The sequence below is a fragment of the Rhamphochromis sp. 'chilingali' genome (genome assembly GCF_963969265.1).
Source record: "Rhamphochromis sp. 'chilingali' genome assembly, chromosome: 4".
NCBI lineage: Eukaryota > Metazoa > Chordata > Actinopteri > Cichliformes > Cichlidae > Rhamphochromis > Rhamphochromis sp. 'chilingali'.
The window spans coordinates 24,420,741-24,439,511 of NC_137948.1; the positions used below are offsets into that span (position 1 = coordinate 24,420,741).

Genomic DNA, 18,771 nt, shown 5'->3' on the forward strand with positions numbered 1-18,771 from the left:
CTCCTGAGTCCAAAGTGTTTAATCTAAGAATCTCAAAGTTATTAACCCTCAGTAGGACCTACAGCCATTTTTCATCCACAGCGTTTTTTAATATTAGGCCATTTTCACTGTGTTGAATAGAATATAGCCAAACCTTCCAACCCTTTTTTTTTTCTTTAGAATTGCCGTCTCCGTTTATTCAATTAGCTTAAGGTGGCTAAGCTAAAAACCGCCATCCACATGAGGCGCTAGAGCCATAAATCGCCCCATTGAAACCCATTATAAACGCTATTTTTCACTGCAGGATTTATACCGTAAGCATCTCGGCGATGGCTTAAGTTTCATTTCCGTTTTGGAGAAGAGGCCTTAGAGTTGTAATTTTTTTATTTGGCCACCGGGTGGCGCCCTTGCTTCACATTTGACGACTGCTGGAAAACAGCGGGCTGCCTTAACAGACCTGCGGGAAAAGAAGACTCATTTGCGGCTTGCAGCACCGGCTTCGCCCGCTGATCGGGCGGGACCATTTTCTGTCCCCAGGTCGTTGAGAGGGTGCAAATTTTTTTTTACTCAACCGGAAATGACGTATTTGTTGTCACGTGGTACCGGACGTGTGTGCTGGAGAAATGCGTCCCACGAAAAAATGCCCCGGTTCTTCGTCGCGACTTAGCCGGGAAGATGCACCTCTGTCGGCCTAGAGAAGGAGCATTGGCCGCCTGGAGAACATTTCCGGCTCCGGAAAAAAAAAATTGTAAGTGGATCGAAATTAATTTTGGTGCCGATCTTTAGTCCATCTAAAGGCCTAATTATAATAACAAACGAATATTACTTCAAATGGGGGTTTTTTTGAAAATATTTACTTTTTTGTTTTTTGGGGCTAAAAAAACGGCGCTCCTGTAATAAACCTGGGATTTAAAGGGTTAAAACAACGAAAATATAATTAAAACTTCATATGTATATTTCAAGGAGAAGTAGGTCTAAAATATTGGCTAATTTGAAATGGAAAAATATTAATGTATAATCTTTTTATAGCACTTTTTATGGCGTGGTCGATTTTTGCCTCTAGGACCTCATAAGGGGTACTTTTTTTTAGACTTACCAAGGGTTAAGGTTGCAGGGAGGCAGAAGCCTATCCCAGCTCTTCTAGGACAAGAAGCGGGATTATACGAGATGTTACTAAATGTTATAGGAAATGAACATATTTTTGTTTTTAAGATCAAGTAACTATATGAGTAGTATGGTCACTTTTCCATAGACTTATCTCAGACTCTTTTTCTTTTTCAAACCACAGGAGTCACCACTGCTGGTGTTAGAGGGCAAGTTTAAAACCGTTTCTCACTAGTGTTGCCTCAGACCTGGAATTCGATTCAATTCAATTCAATTCAATTTTATTTATAAAGCGCCAAATCACAACAACTGTCACCTCAAGGCACTTTATACTGTAAGGTAGACCCGACAATGATACATACAGAGAAAAACCCAACAATCATATGACCCCTATGTCGTTAAAATGAGAGATTGTAGTTTCTTTGTAGAGAATATTTTGATACAAATATAAATATACAGTATGCATGTGTTTTTAAATGATCTTATTATTTTAAGTGAGGATATATTTGAACTGTATCCCTACATTTGGTTAACATGCATCCCCGTGGGCTTACAACTCCAAACAGCAGGCTGTGACTCCCAAATCACTCCTCTCATTCTCAATTAATTGAACTCATTAGAGCCTTTAAATTGCAGATTTAAAGATATGCCGTAAACATGGGAGCCAGCACAACAGGCAGCTAGCTTTTTTATTCGTAATTAGAGGGATAATTGGCACTTTATTTCTACAATTCAGGTTCAAACACATCTAGACTCCCTGGAGGCTTACTACAGAGTTTCACTATTTGCAGTGATGTTTGAATTGTGCCCATTTAAATGCAGAGCCACTGACTGCCTCCACGATGAGCTCCTTGCAAATGTCATATCATGAATATTCATTTGTCTCTCCAGTTTTGTTTTGTTCAATAATCTCTGGTGAGGGATTGCAGTGTGGGTATTGAGGAGGAAGACAATTTGCCTTACCTTCAGCTAGTTTTCAATGAGTTTTGGATTACATGTTTCTAACGCAGTTTCACTGCACTCGTAATTAATTAGTGATTAGTCTGTTCAGCCTGCGCAATCTCATCTCTGCAGGCCATTCCTGTGGAGCATAGTTTAGACTATTGTATGTGGGGAAAAAATATCTTTTCCTTTAGTTACCACTATATTTTTCCATTGTAGACATTATAGTGTAATTAAATGATTAAATAATTTTTATGAAGTCTAAAATATTTGGACTTTTTACTTTAGTAGTTGTTTTTCTCCAATATTCAGAAGTCATATTTGTTATCATACAAAATAATCAGAAGCCATATATTCAATTTATTTGTTAAGTAATTATATTCTTTTATTCTTAATATTCTTTTCTAGAGACTGCAGTCTTGTTCATCCACTCTTATGTGGATTTTTTTTTTTAATCATTTTTGTTAACAGTTTGGAAATGGTTTGACTAGAAATCCCCCCCCCCCCCCCCCTTTTTTTTTTCTTTCAAATTTTAACAGTCCATCTATTTTATTTTATTTTTTTTACCCCTATGGTTGGACATTCCTGTCAGTCTCCCCCTCTACTCTTCCCCCACTTGCAAACAAGACCCCAAGCTACTGGAACTCCTCTGAGACCGCACCTTATCTCCAGCCCTATTGGACAATTCATCCTTTCCAAGATGACCACCATCACTGTAGATTTGGAGGTGCTAATTTTTATTCTAGCTGTTGATTGCAAGACCGACCATGTTCAAGCTGGTTAAGACATAACCAAGAAAAAAAAAGCCAATAAAGCCAAAAACCAGAATAGTCTGTAACAATAATCCATAATAATCTTGAAGAACTCCTCACAGGACAGCATGAAGTTATACAGTCATATGAATTCTCTAAATCAGGGGTGCCCAATCCCGGTCCTCGAGAGCTACCGTCCTGCAGCTTTTAGATGCATCCTTGTTCCCACACACCCGAATCAAATGAATGGCTTGTTATCAGGCCTTTGCCAAACATGATGGCATGCTGAAGAGGTAATCAAACCATTTGATTCAGCTGTGTTGGAGTAGGGATGCATCTAAAAGCTGCAGGATAGTAGCTCTCGAGGACTGGGATTGGGCAGCCCTGGTCTAAATCCATAAAACTCATATAGACCGGTTGGGCAAACCCTGTGCCCAACCGGTCTATATGTAGCTAGAGTAAGACAGACAAGATGTAGATAAGGTGAAGAGCTCGTCCAGTGTACAAAAAGACAAAGTCAAAACTGTTACATATCAGTTTGGAAGTTTTTACCATTGGTGTTGGTCCACAGCCACGTTCAGGTCGCTCCAGAGATACTAATCTGGATTTAGGTCCAGAGGTTTCCTGAAGCAACGGTTTCCTTTGTGACTTTTGAGATCCTTTGTACTTTAGAAAAGGTTTTGTCAAAGGATTGCTCGATATTTTCCTGCATCCATTTTTCCTTTTGTCCTTGTCCCAGACACTGTCAAAGAAAAACATTCCCACAGCATGATGTGACAGCCATTTATTTTAAACTGTAGCATTGCTCTGAGAAAAAGATTTAGTTTCTCGTAGTCTGGAAGCTATTTTTTGGCAACCTCCCAGTGGACTGTCATGATCTTTTTTTGGGAGAAATGGCTTCTGTTTGGCCAATCGACCATATGGTTACCTGCGTGACCAAAGTCTTTCGTCCCAAAGGATGTTTTGATGGTTTCCTTTGACTCAACATGTACGTCCACTACAAACATTTCACATATTATTATAAAATGTTGCATTCCACTGTGTTAATTTATAATTACAAGTGGAAACGAGGAGATGCTAATCTGGTTACCTTTATTTTGGGTTATGTGTGGAAAGCAGAGCCTCCAAAAATGAATGAATGTCACATAATTAATTGATTACTAATATTTTCCATAGCAGTCTTGAACTAATTGAGTAACTTAAATTAGCAATGGAGAGCTGAAATCTGCAGCTTGATACTTCATTCTTAAATATGGCATGCATCTGTCTTGTTGATTTACTATGTGAGCTGGCATATTTTGCAGTATGCACGCTCTCTCCTTCTGTCTGTTTTTCTTTTTCCATGTTTCTCCCTTTTCGCTTCCTACCTTCCTTTTGTTTCTGTTCAGAGCCTCTATAATTTCAGGTCATAAGCATTGCTTTGACACAAAGGACATGTTTTCAACTTTATTTTCACAAACTCCTGACAGCAAAATTAAAGTATTTTGCTGTTCCCATCATTATGTGTCACCTCACTGGAATTTCTGTCTTTGTAAGCACGGGCTCAAAGAAAAGCTCAAACCTTTTTATTCAGTTCTGTATCGATTGAACTATAATAGATGATGTGTCATATTTGGTTTTAGTGAGTACCATAAAATGTGCTCTTTATATAGGAGGGACCTCCCCCATTGCCCACATCTAATTTGGCTCAAAGCAAGGTTGTGGATAGACTTTGGCATGCATGTCTCAGTTGCTTTTGTTCAACACCTTGTTGTTAGTTGTGTTTTCCCTTGTGTATTTTAGACCCTCATGGTGTAGGATTACACTGATAAAGGCGAGAATCGTCTTTTATGCACGTGTTTTGTCTGTTTCTGTGTCTGCAGATCTTTTTACAATAAACATATATCACCTAGGCTGCAGGAGCGACCTACCTTGATATTTTGATAACTGTAGATTCTTTTATCTACACTAATGTGTATCAGGCTATTTTTGGTTTGGAATTTGTGAGAAGAGGTTTGAGACTGAGTTTAACATCAGTGTTCGCACGATTTGTGCCTTTAGTATGCAGACAGCTCCGTAAGACAGAATAATGACTCGTAAATCCTCCTCTAATTATCCAAAGGGCACGTGTGGTGTTTGTGGCCAGTCTGTAATCCCTTGATTCTTGTCCCACATTCCTAAATAGGAATGTCTGTGTAGCGCCAACACATTTGTGGATATAACGAGGACGCAGATAAATATTGAGACAAAGTGCTAGAAAGTGATAGAAAGCAGACGTCTGCTTTCTATCACTTAATTAAAATGTGAGCTGGAGAGCCAAAGAAAGCTAAAGGAGCAATGATTTTTATTCCATCAAAACAGAGTATTTGTTGTAGAGATGGCACGATACCACTTTTTTATGTCCGATACCGATATCATAAATTTGGATATCTGCCGATACCGATATGAATCCGATATAGTGTTTTTTAATCAACAAAACTGTTTTTTAAATATCTTGTTGCATTTTGCAAGTCTGCAAGTTCATACTCAAGTTTAAAACAACAACTACACTAAAGCTATTCTGTTATACCTGTATACAAAAAAAATATTTCATAGTTCAGCAATACTGATCAATCTAATAAACTTAGACCTACACCATCCTCACTATTCTGGTATTTTAAAGAGTACTTAGCGTAATTTTAAGCAACCTAACTAATAGGGTTCCAACTCCCAGCAACAACAAAAATAAATAAATAAAAAATAGGGAACCACCCCTCACGCTCCACCTCATGATGCTTAATCGACGTAATCAACCTTAATTTGATGAAGTGTGAAAAAAATGCACAGAAATCAATTATTTTTCAAGAAATATTAAATAGATTCAACATCTTTCTTCAACAAAATTGCAGACTGCACAGATGGTACCTTCCCAAAGTAAAAAGTACTATAGCTTACTAGGGTATATATATTAGACTTAATAGTCACTATATACAGTAATTGACTTCTATTCATTTTACATCAAATTAAAACTTTGGGTGTCAGATAATTATTTATTAAAAGCTCGACATTTTAAACGAGAATAAGAAAGAAAAGTATGTCTTTGTGCCCCCTTTTCCCTGTTAATGCCCTATCGGCCCCCCTGGCTAAACTTTGCTAGATCCGCCCCTGCACAGTTACCAGCCGTCAGCTACGTAGATAAAGATCCTCGAGTAGAAAGTAATATTAAATAAATTCTAACAACAGCTGATCAAGCTTAAACGTGCTGCTGTTGTTCAGCCGCTGGTTTCCTCTTTCTGGTGCAAAGTGGGCCAAAAGCAAACCAGAGACACGGACTCGCGACAGAAAAGCCGATCAGCTGATCGTTAAGCAGTTTCACGATTGAAGTAGCAGCCGGAGAGCGAGAGGCAGTCGCTTGTTAAGCTTAACGCAGGAATGCTTTACAAACATTCAGAGGTGGACTTACACACTTGCTTTACTTCTCTCGGGATAACTTTGTCGGAGATGAAATGCCGGGTTGCTAGCGAAGCTCCACATGCTATCCAGACCACCGACAGGTCCCGCATGCCACAGCAGCTCTATCACGTGATGCATACTGCTCCGACGTGCTAACGTTCTGAGGTGAGTTATGGTGTGTTGCAAGTTTTGTGAGGTGCTTTTGTGATATTTAATGGATCGGATTACATTTTTTATTTTTCTCCGATATCCGATCCAGTAATTTAGGTCAGTATCGGACCGATACCGATATGTAATATCGGATCGGTCCATCTCTAATTTGTTGTTAAAATCTTGCTTTTAAGCTCCAGGAGTGTGTTTGTTTCTGCAGTGACAATAATAAGGTTACATTTCTCTATTTCTCTATTCAGAGGGGCCCTGCCTTTGACAACCCAATATTTCTGTAAGGACACAGAGAGCAAAAGGGACACCAGTTGGCTGGTGTCCAACTAGCCTTTATTTATACTTGAGTTAGCACTGCAAAACTAGGGCTAAAAGCCATTCTGGCTGGAAGATTTTACAAAGGTTGCAGGCCAAAAGACATTGACACAGCCCCCCAACGATGCCAGCTTTATGCCATATACTCCCTGACTTTGACAGCTCTGGCAGAGTGTAGAGTGCTGAGAGTGTGCGCTGAATAAAAACAAACTACTTAGTTTAAATGTACAACTGTGGAGGAAGACTTTGAGGAGCCGTAACAGAAAGAACAGGTGAAATTAAGCATTTTCTAGACTTAACATACTTGTAGCTCTTTGTAGCCTGAAGAAATGTTAAAAAAGTGTTTTTTATTTAATCTATTTTCCTCACGTCTTGAAAGTGCAGTTTTGAAGAACACAATCATTTTATTACATTTCATTTAAATGTGTTTCTATGTTGTTTTCAATATTGTAATGATGTATAGTGTTAGATGCTGTTACTGATAATAAGCTATTTTTTAAACAAAAGATTCCTACTTTCAAAGTCAAAATTCCCAAAATCGTTTTTTAACCATTCTGTTTACTAAAGTTTTCAATTAAATAAAAGCATTTGAATCATCTTCCCTTAATTACATTGTTCTATTCTCATTTACACAGCTCTCAAAATTCTTTAATCTACAGAAGTTTATTGTAGTGCTTTCTTTCCTTGAAAAACTCATAACATGTGACCTTCTTTAGGTTCCAGTACCTCATGAAATGGGACAGATTGATTTGCTGTGGTAAAAATATATATAAAAAACACATTTCAAGTACACAAACGGTGTGTTCCTTGTGAAGATAGTTTACCAGCGTGTCAGCCTTTGGATGGCCTCAGGTTATTTGTTTCTCTGAGCTGTGAATGTGCTGGTCCAGATTACAGCTCTGTGGTCATTGAATCTTCTGCAACAATGTGCTTGTGGCTATTACAGGATGGATCGATTACGAACGATCCGAGTTTTAAAGCAAAAGAATGTAGGAGTTTTTCCCCTGCCACATCCACTTTAAACAGGGCAGCGAACGGTGCCCAGGAGACCGACTGCAAGCCAACATTTAGACTATGCAATCAATGGGAGCCGAAAGGAGAGTTATTGATCTGTCTTCTTTGACGTGCCATTATTAAAATGTCACATTGTTATAATGATGGCTAAGATATTCAATGCTATCTCCATAAGTGTTGAAATGATACAGTAGCTAAGCTTGTCGTGGTGTTGCTTTTGTCTCTCTTTAACCATCCAGAAATCTTTGAGAATAAGCACTATGTATACTTTCAAAATATCAATATTCAAAACACACTTTCTTTGATGTGAATGGAAGTGATGTCAAGCCCAACGAGCAATGTCAGAAGGCTGAAATTACCTACAAATCACTACAGGATAGTTTAGTTTCTTATTGCAGCTGCAGTGGTGTCAGAGATGGTCCGAGTCATTGCCGACAGTTTGCCAATAAAGGCAAACTTTTCGTGTTTTCCTGTTTTATGAAATCAATATTTTACTATTGGATAAATGTAATTCTGTCAATTTAATCTGCCTCACTGTAGTTTCAGTTCTGCGTCCCTGATGCACCTTTCCCTTTTTAGAAGTTAAAGAAATCAGAAGAAGGCTATTTTTTTTTTTATCTGAAGCTTTGATTTTAAATTGGAATAATAATTGGTAGAGATACTAGTTTATCTCCACTCATTTTTGTTTAATTTGGCATGGGTGATTGTCAGCAAGAGATCGCGTTGTGTGTGGGCTGAACATGGTGAAGATAAGCTATTTTATATATACAAAAGCTGATTGAGCAAGTTAGTAAAACTGTGAGGATACAAAAACTCAAACACCAGGAAAATGTTATAACATTATTTAACACACAGCATTGGTTATGGAGGGTGGATAGCACCACTATAACAAATGGATGATACCGGCTGCAGTGGTGCGGGTTACTCATGGGAGGAGAACAGATCACCTAACCCCATATGCAGCCCACTTAATTTTACAGGCAGCTCATTTATAAAGCAGACTTAGGTCAGTTTTCATCCCAGTTATGGCATAAAAAGAACAATATGTGTAATTAAAAAAGTTATGATGTGGAAGTAACTGTAGCAAAGCAAAGTCTAGACACATGACTGGTGGTATGAAGTGTTTGTGCTCTGGTGCTGTGTTTGATTTGTGCCACATGTAGTGCTGTGCATTATGGCCAAATCCGACATTAGATCTAAATTGTGTCTACAGAGACAGTGATTTTTTTTTATTGCTAAGGAAAAAGGAAAACAATAGATTGGAATTTATACATTTTTGCCAATTACTAATTTTTCAGTTGTAATTTATTAATAAATGGTTCCAACATAATTTCAGATGATAACTGGTGTATTTCAGGAAACACGTTTGTTATGTCTGGTTGAACGCTCATATTGAAGCAAGGCATTGCACACAGATTGGGAATGTGTCACGACCTGTTGGAGGGACAAAAGGAGTTCCATAATTTTCCCAACCTCTCGCCTACAGCTACGCGTACAGCTAGGTCATGTTTTGATAGACATTCCAGCACTGCTTAAGGATGCACAATGAGAAGTTTTTTCCTCGTGTTTATTTTCATTACCTTTTGTTTTTCTTGTCACTACAGTCTTACACAGATGTGCTGAAAAATCGCCAGGATATTTTTTTCTTTGACAGCTTGACAACAATTGAAGCTTTCAGTGATCGTCAGTAAGATTTTATATCTTTACTGCTCAGCGTTTCTCCTCATAGCTTCAAACCTCTTGGCATGTGTTGTTAAAGCTTTCAGGATTTCCCCCATATTATTTACACAATGACTGGCAAACCTGTCCACCTCCACCTTTAACTTCCCATTATAGGCTCCAGTCTCCTTGCCCTTCTAAAGGATACGTGTGAATATATGGCGTGATAATTACACTGTTGGCTGAATTTGGATTTTTTGCCTGTCATTAATAACCAACATTCAACACGCTGCAAAGACATGCCAGAGCTCATTTCCTCATTCATTAGCTAGCAGATTTCCATAATGATGAACATATGGCCAAATGCACCAGTGCGTAAACTTATAAATGCCAACTATATGTTCAGCTTTTGAATTAGGGAAAAGAAGTTGACAAGCTAACAATTCTACCTGCCATATACAGAAACATTGGGTTCCTGACAGAATAAAAATATGTTGAATGTCCCTTTAACTCCACAGAAATTAATATTAGGGATGCAAATCTAACACTGGAGAGAGAACCCGTATTTGTGCAAAGGTTTTCCACCTTCCTCACCAGTCTCCTTCTGATGTCATAATTATAGATCGCAATGAACGGCAGCTACAAGTGCACGTGTCAGCAAACTGCACGAAAAAAGAACAAGTTAACAAAGACTTAGTTTGTGCTTTAAGGGGGACCTGCTTGGTGCTTCGGCGTTGTTAAGACATTACAACATGATGAAATATTTCCCTTTTAGAGGGAGGGTGTTTGCTGACAGGCAAATAGCAAATGTGTAATTAGCTTTGTGAAATTAGAGTTTTAATTAGCTAAGTGACAAATGCCTTACATGAACAAAATATTTGGCGTATTTTCATTGAATTTTAATTACTATGATCATAAAGTCATCAATGATGTGGTTTTGAAAAAAGTACATGCAGGACATGTTTTTCTTACCCCGTGTGCTTTTATGCCTTTCATATCCTGGCAGGCATTTGTCAAAGTCTTTCTAATCCATTTTTACTTTAGTGACTGAGCTCCAGGCAGTTCATTTATTAAGTGGTCAGAAGCACTCTTTATTTGGGTCTATGTGTGCAAGTCACACTCTTCTAGTCCCATGTCGTGCCTGCAATATAGCTTGTTTTCTGTCACCCAGCAATGAAACAGGAGCTGTGGTTACATCAGCCAGTCTTTCACTGGTATAAGGCGCACAGACCTTTTTATTGTTATTATTATTTATAGAGCATTTTTGGCCTAGACAGTGAAAGAATTGAATATTTTATTCAGCAGTTATGACAGGCTGAGCTGCAGGACTTGGTGTTTACAGGTTACGGCTTCATATTAGTTTTTTTTTTTTTTTTTAAGGATCTTCGGTTTTGGCACTTCCAACTCCCACAAGATCTGTTAACTTGTTTTTATGACACACACACACACACACACACACACACACACACACACACACACACACACACACACACACACACACACACACACACACACACACACACACTGTTGTGAGCAGCTGCCAAGGCAAGAAAACATTGCTATTGTTTCTTTGCAAAACTTCCGCAATCAAACTTATCAATTGACACTCTGCCGTATTCATGGCTACTTAAGCCGGATCCAGGCGTTCACAGCACGTTCAGAAGAACTGCCGAAGTGGTTGTGAAGATGATCCACACTGTTGCCATTTCATTTTCTGAAACACTTGAGCACATTGGGTCTCCCTGTGCTTATATCAACAGATATATAACTATATCGGTACTTGGATATGACTTCATTATTCGATTTATAGTTATGCAAACATGTATTCAGTTGAATGCAACAGTTCCCTCTTCAAACTTCAGCCTTTCTTATTTCAAAATCAATATGTGCATTTCTCTTTTCACCCTGGTGACCATCATAAAGTCTCTCCTTTGTTTGTCTGTACTTTTCTGTGTTTGTTTCCTTCCAGTAGACTGTATGGTATGAAAAATATACAACATATATTTTAACTGAATGCAGTATTTAAGTTTCCTTCCATAGTTACCATGTCAAAGAATAAACCAGTGTTTTATTTACTTTATATGTACTGACACATAAATTACTCGTCTCAGACCATTAAACACCATTTACAGTCAATATTATAACATTTGTTCCTATATATTTAAAAAATAATCTCATCCTATTATTACATACAGCTGCCCCAAATCATATTGTCAAAGCATTATTGTACATAAGCCTAATGGAGATAATGACTCTAAAATTGCCCATGCACTTTGCAGCACCTCTGTCAGATAAAGACTATTTAAAAATGGAAAACACTGAACCCACACAGAGATTTATATTTACATAATTTAGTATGCTTAGGTAAATATTTATATTTATTGCAACAATATCTAAATGTACATTCACTGCCACAATATTAAAGACATACAAAATACTGTATTTTATTCTTTATAGTTCTTTTTAGCCATATGCTTGCATGCCATGGAAAGCTGTCCATATGTTATTCGCATAATGAGTTTCTCTGGAAGTTGTCGCTTTTCTGGCTCGCCATCTTTTCACATGACATCCTGTGACTTCATATTTCGTGGTTGTAAATGGATTACTCTGTCAGGGAACATTGTTGCAGACATGCTCCACTCTTGGAAATTCATTTCCTCTATAGCAGCAGAACCAATAGCGTCATCCAGCAGATAGCTCCTGTAGGTTTTGGTACACGTCTGAGGCTGAGTTACTCTGGCATGTGCACGTTACGTGAACATATGGAAACTTTCTATCCCAATGGTGTTAGGGATTAAATGGAGCAGGATCTCTATGTAAAAGGTGGTACTTTTAACAGTTGATGGCATGCATGGGTATTTCCGGGCACACAAATGCGCTGTCCTAAATTCAAATGCAAATCAGACTCTGGGAAATAAAAAAAGAGTTGGAGAATTTTTTTTGTTTTCCAAAGAGAACATTCTCCTACATTTTTGCCACTCTGGCAGTAAATAGTTAGCAATTTCTCCAAACAAACATGGAATCCAAAAATGTAAAATATTGAAGTCAAACATTAAATAATCTCAACTTTAAATCTCAAACCAGCCCCTTCTTATATTTGCTTTTTAAACCAGCATGTCCTCTTAGAGATGGTAGTTGGATCCTGCAGAATACAGAGGTCCCGTGTGCCACAGAAATGTGTTTACATTCTAATCTGTGTGATGGACCTCCCTGATAAGGAAGGCAGTTCTGCAGCATCAGGGGAAAAAGGCAGTAGATCGGGGCTCAGTGCCAGCAGCAGAAGTGCTAGGCACCTTTTAGCAGCAGAGGACACACATATTAATGGATCCTGTGTCTCCCTCCAGTGATGCTGCCACAGCATGTTTTCTCCTCTCTGAGCTTTGGGAGATGTCAAAGCAGAGTCAGCCTCCTACGAAAACAGAAAACTTGTTTCTGTGATACCAAGCCTCTTACTAGGTTTGTCATCTCTGGCTTTGTGCCTGGAGTTATCTGGGTGGGATGGCGTCCGTGCACCTGTTCATAACCTCCGCCAACATCAGTGTGCTTGCTTTCGGCTCGCATTCGCCTGCGGAAGGAGGTTAAACACAAAACTCTTTGAGAAGAAAACACCTGAACCCCATCAGATTCCAACCAAAGGAACATGTCAGCAGAATATACTGAGAGGTCAAGGAAACATAATCCGGAACAAAGAAGTAATTACGTTTCTCAACCGGAGACTGGGATTGTGGTTGTGTAGTATAACCAATGAATAAATATTTTCTCCCATGTAGACAGGTAAAGCAGAAAATCCAAAATTATTGTTTTGGTCTTACATTGTATTTAAGCATATATACAGTGTGTAAGCTATGGATAGCAGAGTGATTATAAATCCATCAATTAAACTTGCATTTATGTTTTGCCCGATTATACTGATTTTAGACATCAATCAGGCATTATGACACTGTTTATGACTTCACCTTGACATCTGTTAGTGAAGCAAACGCTGGCCTGTGTGGTCAAGACGAGCTGCCGTAGCTCAAACTGCCAAAGAGGTTCATGTTGGTTCTGATAGAAAAGTGTCAGAATACACAACGCATCACACTTTGTTGCACCAACAATGAGTAGGCGAGCATCAGAACTGAACCACAGAGCAATGGAAGGAGGTGGCCTAGTCAAATGAATCATGTTTTCTTTTATTTCACGTTGATGGCCGGGTGTGTGTGCATTGCTTACCAAGGGAAGACCGCACCATAATGAACTATAGGAAGAAGGCAAACCAGCTGAGGCAGTTTTGATGCTTGCAATGTTCTGCTGGGAAACCTTAGGTCCTACCATCCATGTGGATGATACTTTAACACGGACCTACCTGAGCATTGTTGCGGGCCATGTACACCCTTTCATGGGACCAGTATTCCTTGAAGGCTGTGGCCTCTTGTTTCAGGAATGGTTTGACAAGTTCGAGGTGTTGACTTGTTCCCCAGTTTCCCCAGATCTCGGTCCAATTGAGCATCTGTGAGATGCGCTGGGCAAAAAAAGTCTGATCCATGGGAACTTAAGGAAGCTGTGTCTGAAATCTTGGTGCCAGATACTACAGCACGCCTTCAGCGGTCTAGTGGAGTCCATGCCTCAATGGGTCAGGACTGTTTTGGCAGCAAAAGGGAGACCAACACAATATCAGGCCGTAAAGTTATGCCCAATCAGTTATGATGTGTTTTTCTTCTTGTTTTAAGAAAACATGACATTCTTAATGAATATCTGTAAATGTGACAATTGTTTGTCTACAACAAGCCATGTTTCAGCGTTTTCGCCAAGCTTCTTTTTTTTAAACTCTAATTTCCTGTTTCAGGTGAATAGATTCAGTCCTTGCTGTCAGTCTTCTACCCATAAAAGATAATTTATGCATGGTTTTCTAATTACTTGGCATAATGCTGTAAAGGACAGTGCCTAACTAATGGCTGAAATGTTGGGTTAGTAATGATAGAGGAGAGTTGAGTTAATGTGTACCTGTCAAACAGCTCTGCTTGCAAGTGGATCATTTGGGCTGAGCTAGGTGGTAGTGGCAGGCAGTTTCTGTCATACTTGTGATTGCTCCAGCTGGTTTCACTTTATAAGTAAAGTGACTGAGGGATAGAACATCTAGTTGGGATGCATGAGGGGGGGAAAAGTGGAGAAGAAAAAAAATCTCTGTAGATGGGTCCTTCTCAGAGTGAGCTTTGTGTGAATTACATGGTTTGTGATTGGTTTTCTTTTGTAAGTTAGGGTTTGGATAAGACCTTTGAGGCTTCTGTGTCACAATTGCTATATTTTATTTGACCAAGCTTTATTCGGGCACAGTGGTTGTATTCACTACCCTTTATGTTATTATTCCTTAGCTAGCAACCCTGGCATCATGTCGTGATGTACTTGTGAAACTATTCATTCAAGCAGAGGGCCCAACCTCAACCCTCCTGTTTGATAAATAAGCCTCTGTATTCAATATAAGATGGTTGTTACAGAGCAGAGGTAGAGCTTTAAATCAGAATCTGAAACCTTTTGTTGTCATTAAACATCAGATGTTTGATTAAATTAGAATTATGTATTAATAAATGTATATGTAGAAGAAAGGTCAAATGAAAAATACACTGTTTATTCTATTGTGGTGGGGCGTGGTTTGCGGTGCCGTGCAGGGAGGGCGGACGCACCTGCACGGCATCCTTAATCACGCCCGCCTAGTTAAAAACACGGGGACTCATGGGTTTGGGGTGTTGTGGTGTGACGTGAATTAAATAAAGATGGCTCTGAACGTTGCTCTGTGGTCCCGCCGTGCCTTATTCACGCCACATCTATTCTACAGGGTTACATATAAGGATATAATAAAAAAAAAAACCCTTAAAATGTGGTAAATACACCCCGAGATGCATTGTGATTATTTATAAAACACAAACCAAAGCAAAAAAAAGCAGAAGCAGTGTATAAAAAATTAAGTACACCCCTTGATTTAGTGGCTTGTAGAACCATCTTTAGCAGCAATAACTTGAAGTAATGGTTTTTAGACTTTATCAGACTCACAGAGTGTGAGAGTCTAAAAGTGTTGCTTCAGCACATTGAGATTTGTGGGCATTTGTTTATGTGCAGCTCTCTTAAGGTCCCACCACAGCATTTCAGTCAGATTGGGGTCTAAACTTTGACTTTTGACATTGACTGTTTTCTTTTTCAGCCATTTGCTGCTGTGAGTGGGATTATTGATGCATTTCAGGACTGCCAGTCCTCACATTTGACTCTAGAATACTTTGGTATACATAGAGGAGTTCAATAAACTCCTTGACTCGATGTGTTATGGGTGTTTTTGTTGCATAGTTTATAGTTTGGCCACCACTCTGCAGCATCCCTGCTGGAAACACATGTTTGGAAAGTAACAACCAGTGCAAGCAGAGTCAGGCATACTGTAAACAAGCATTTAACTACATATAGCATATTTTGTGTGTCTGAAAAGAAATTGTCCAATATATTGAAATGTTGTTGTTGTTGTTGTTGTTTTTTTTTTTTTGTAACCAAACCTTTGGCGTGCCATGGTCATGGTAAAAGTCTGTCTGTGTCTGTGCTAAACGCCACCTTGCACGTCCCTCACAGGCTCAGAGAGGTAGCGAGAGAGGCATCATAGGTTAATGCCTTAATCTTATCGCAAATTAGAAACAGAGTCGATAAGATAAAATGCCAATGTGTTCATGTTATTGCTGGTAAGGGGATTCTCTAATGAGCTGAGCACCTCACAAACATGCACAAGAGGCATGCGCAGTCGTAAACTGGTGAGAGCCTGAGAGTTAACGTGACTGTATGCAGTCACACTCGTATCATGTTGAAACCAGTACTCGGTCTGACCTGGTGAGATTTCCATCAAGACTTTTGTGGGAAAGTGAAGTGCTAAGTGAAGTGCGTCTTCAGACTTGAAGCACACGAGCTGTCGGATTAATGGAAAGGTCTGTCAAAATGGGCCAAGCTTGTCTTATCAGCTTTATCAGTAAAGATAAGCTGGTGATGTTTTAAAGCTCCCGTGTCCTGCGTCTTTCACATCAAACATTACACACAGCTAATCTGCACTGCATTTTTGCATCCCTGGCATACCTAGTGACGCCCCAGACATCCATTCCTGCACCGTCAAATCTTATCATGCTTTGCATGTTAATTTAAAATTAAAATCTAGTTCTGTTCACAGCCTTCAGAAACCTTCTATTTTAAGGCCTTTTTGGAGTTGAGCTGTGCATATATAGAAATATCTGTAGCTGTGTAAATTACCCATCCAAACGAAGAGCAGTCTTCTCAGTATCCTGCCGATGTTTCTCTGTATTCACTTATGGTTTGTGCTCTCCCTATAACTGTGATCAGCTCAGTAACAGCCAGTGCGAGAGGCTGAATGGCTCCTTTGTGAAATTTCCCATTTGTGGCAGAATGAATTTTTTCTCCTCTCCTGTTATTGTATATGAAGCAACGTGAGCTAGATATGAGTATAGGAGTATTTTGATTTTGCTATACCAGTCGTCTGATTATGAGGGTGTGACTCAGGGGTAAATGAAACACTCATCACTCTAGATTTATGGACCAGAGATGGTGTCCTCACAGCGTGTCAACGGCTCACTGCCGACGTGACGTGCTGGAAAACGGAAGATGCAGGAGGCTGCAGTGCGCTTTGAGTTAATGAGGTACACACTGCTCGCACAGCAGCAGAAAACTCTGCCACCAACGAGGGGACATTTGAATTTGGCTGGAAGGTCCGCTTTTTATGATGTTGAAAGATTGTTCGCGGTCCCTGTTGGCCAGAAACATGCTGATGAGAGAGTGGAGGCCTTTTCATCTGTGTGCTATAACCATTACCTGAAATAGCTGGCTGTAAATCATAATTTGAGCAGTTGCGGGAAAAGCCCGTTTGTTCCCTGACAGCAGAAAGAAAGACGGCATTACAATAATGAAAAATGTGCTTTATTCGAAAGTCTTGTGCTTATTGTAAACGGCTAATGTTGACTCAGATCAACTAAGCTATAAAGAAGGCTTTTCTAATCCTCACAAAATGTAATTCATGTTTGATAGCTGTCGTCTCCGGGAGTGTAAAAACAAAAAAAATCCTTTAATTGTTTTTTGGGGGTTTTTGGATGAATTTGATGTTAAAGTCTATTTTTTCCCACTTTATGCTCAAATGAAATGAGTGTTTTGGTTTTTGGGTGTTTTTGCAGGGAAAATGTCAAATATCCGTGCAGTCAGGAAGATGCAACAGCTGAATAACTTGGTTGCCATGGTTACAGAGCTCGCCAGGCCAGGATACACCATCGTGGATTTCTGCAGCGGAACGGTACGAGTATTCATCCATCAGTCCGGCTCAGCATGCATATTTATCACTATACCTGACCACGGCTGCATTCGATAGATGCTCCATTAGGGACCAGCTGAAAGGAACCAGCCCTCACTCCCTCGCGTTTTTCTTCCCTTTTTAAACGCCTTTTGTTGCTGGCCGGTGCGCACAAGCAGACTGGTAATTGTGCTAATGAAAATGCAGGCTCGGAGCAGTGGCGCAGCACGGGTCAGGGCTGGAAAGGGAGACACTAATCATAACTCTGTCGATGCCCTCTTTGATGTGTGCTGTTTTCTTTTCATGCGTTTTCATATTTTTATTCTTTGTGCTCTTTCTCAGGGCCACGTAGGGATTGTTCTTGCTCACACACTTCCAGACTGCCAGGTAACATGTATGAAGATGTTGTGTGTGTGTGTGTGTGTGTGTGTCTGTGTGTTAGCTGCGTGTTAAGTAGAGTTCGTGAGTGGTATGTGGTGACTTTTGGCAGGCATTTTTAAAAATGTTAGGGATGGGAATCGATTCCGATTCCATTATAAATATCACTTATCAATTTGACTCCTTATCGATTCTCTGTTATCGATTCTCATTAGGATCTCGTTAGGATTATAATTAAAACAACAACAACGTGCAGTTTTGATGGTGCTAATTTTATCACATGCAGCAAATGATCCTATCGAAATACAGGACACACTCGAGTCGCTGCTTGATGACATTCATTTAATTTCGCCTCAGTCATTTTACTCTCCTGTTAATATTAATCTCAATTTTAGTTACATTTTAATGATATAGTGCCAAATAATAACAACAGTTGCCTCAAGGCACTTTATATTGTAAGGTAAAGATCCTACAGTAGTAGAGAAAACCCGAACAATCAGACAACGCCTTATGAGCAAGCACTTTATGACAGTGTGAAGAAAAAACTCCAGCAGGACCAGGCTCAGGGAGGAGCAGCCATCCACCATGACCGGTTTGGGGGGAGGGGAGGAAGACACGTCAAAAGACACAAGATCAACCAGCTAACCCCTCAGGCAGCTGCCCAGCTGGGAAACCGCTGGGCTGGCTGTGTGCACTGGGGGCTACTGAGCCTTTGGAGCCCATATGGGCCTGACGAGTGCAAAGCTTTCCAGAAGCTCC

At 39.6% G+C, this 18,771-nt stretch overlaps 1 protein-coding gene across 2 annotated transcripts in view; it reads left to right on the forward strand.

Moving 5' to 3' along the window:
• Positions 1-18,771, forward strand: part of gstcd (glutathione S-transferase, C-terminal domain containing) — a 51,674-nt gene that overhangs the window by 15,202 nt on the left and 17,701 nt on the right. For both annotated transcript variants that reach the window (XR_013971440.1, XM_080880603.1), the window contains exons 6-7: positions 17,522-17,637; positions 17,977-18,021. Coding sequence is in view for 1 of the 2 variants with exons in the window: in XM_080880603.1 (XP_080736729.1) it covers positions 17,522-17,637; positions 17,977-18,021 (161 nt within the window). In the remaining variant the exon portion in view is untranslated. The remainder of the gene's footprint in view (positions 1-17,521; positions 17,638-17,976; positions 18,022-18,771) is intronic.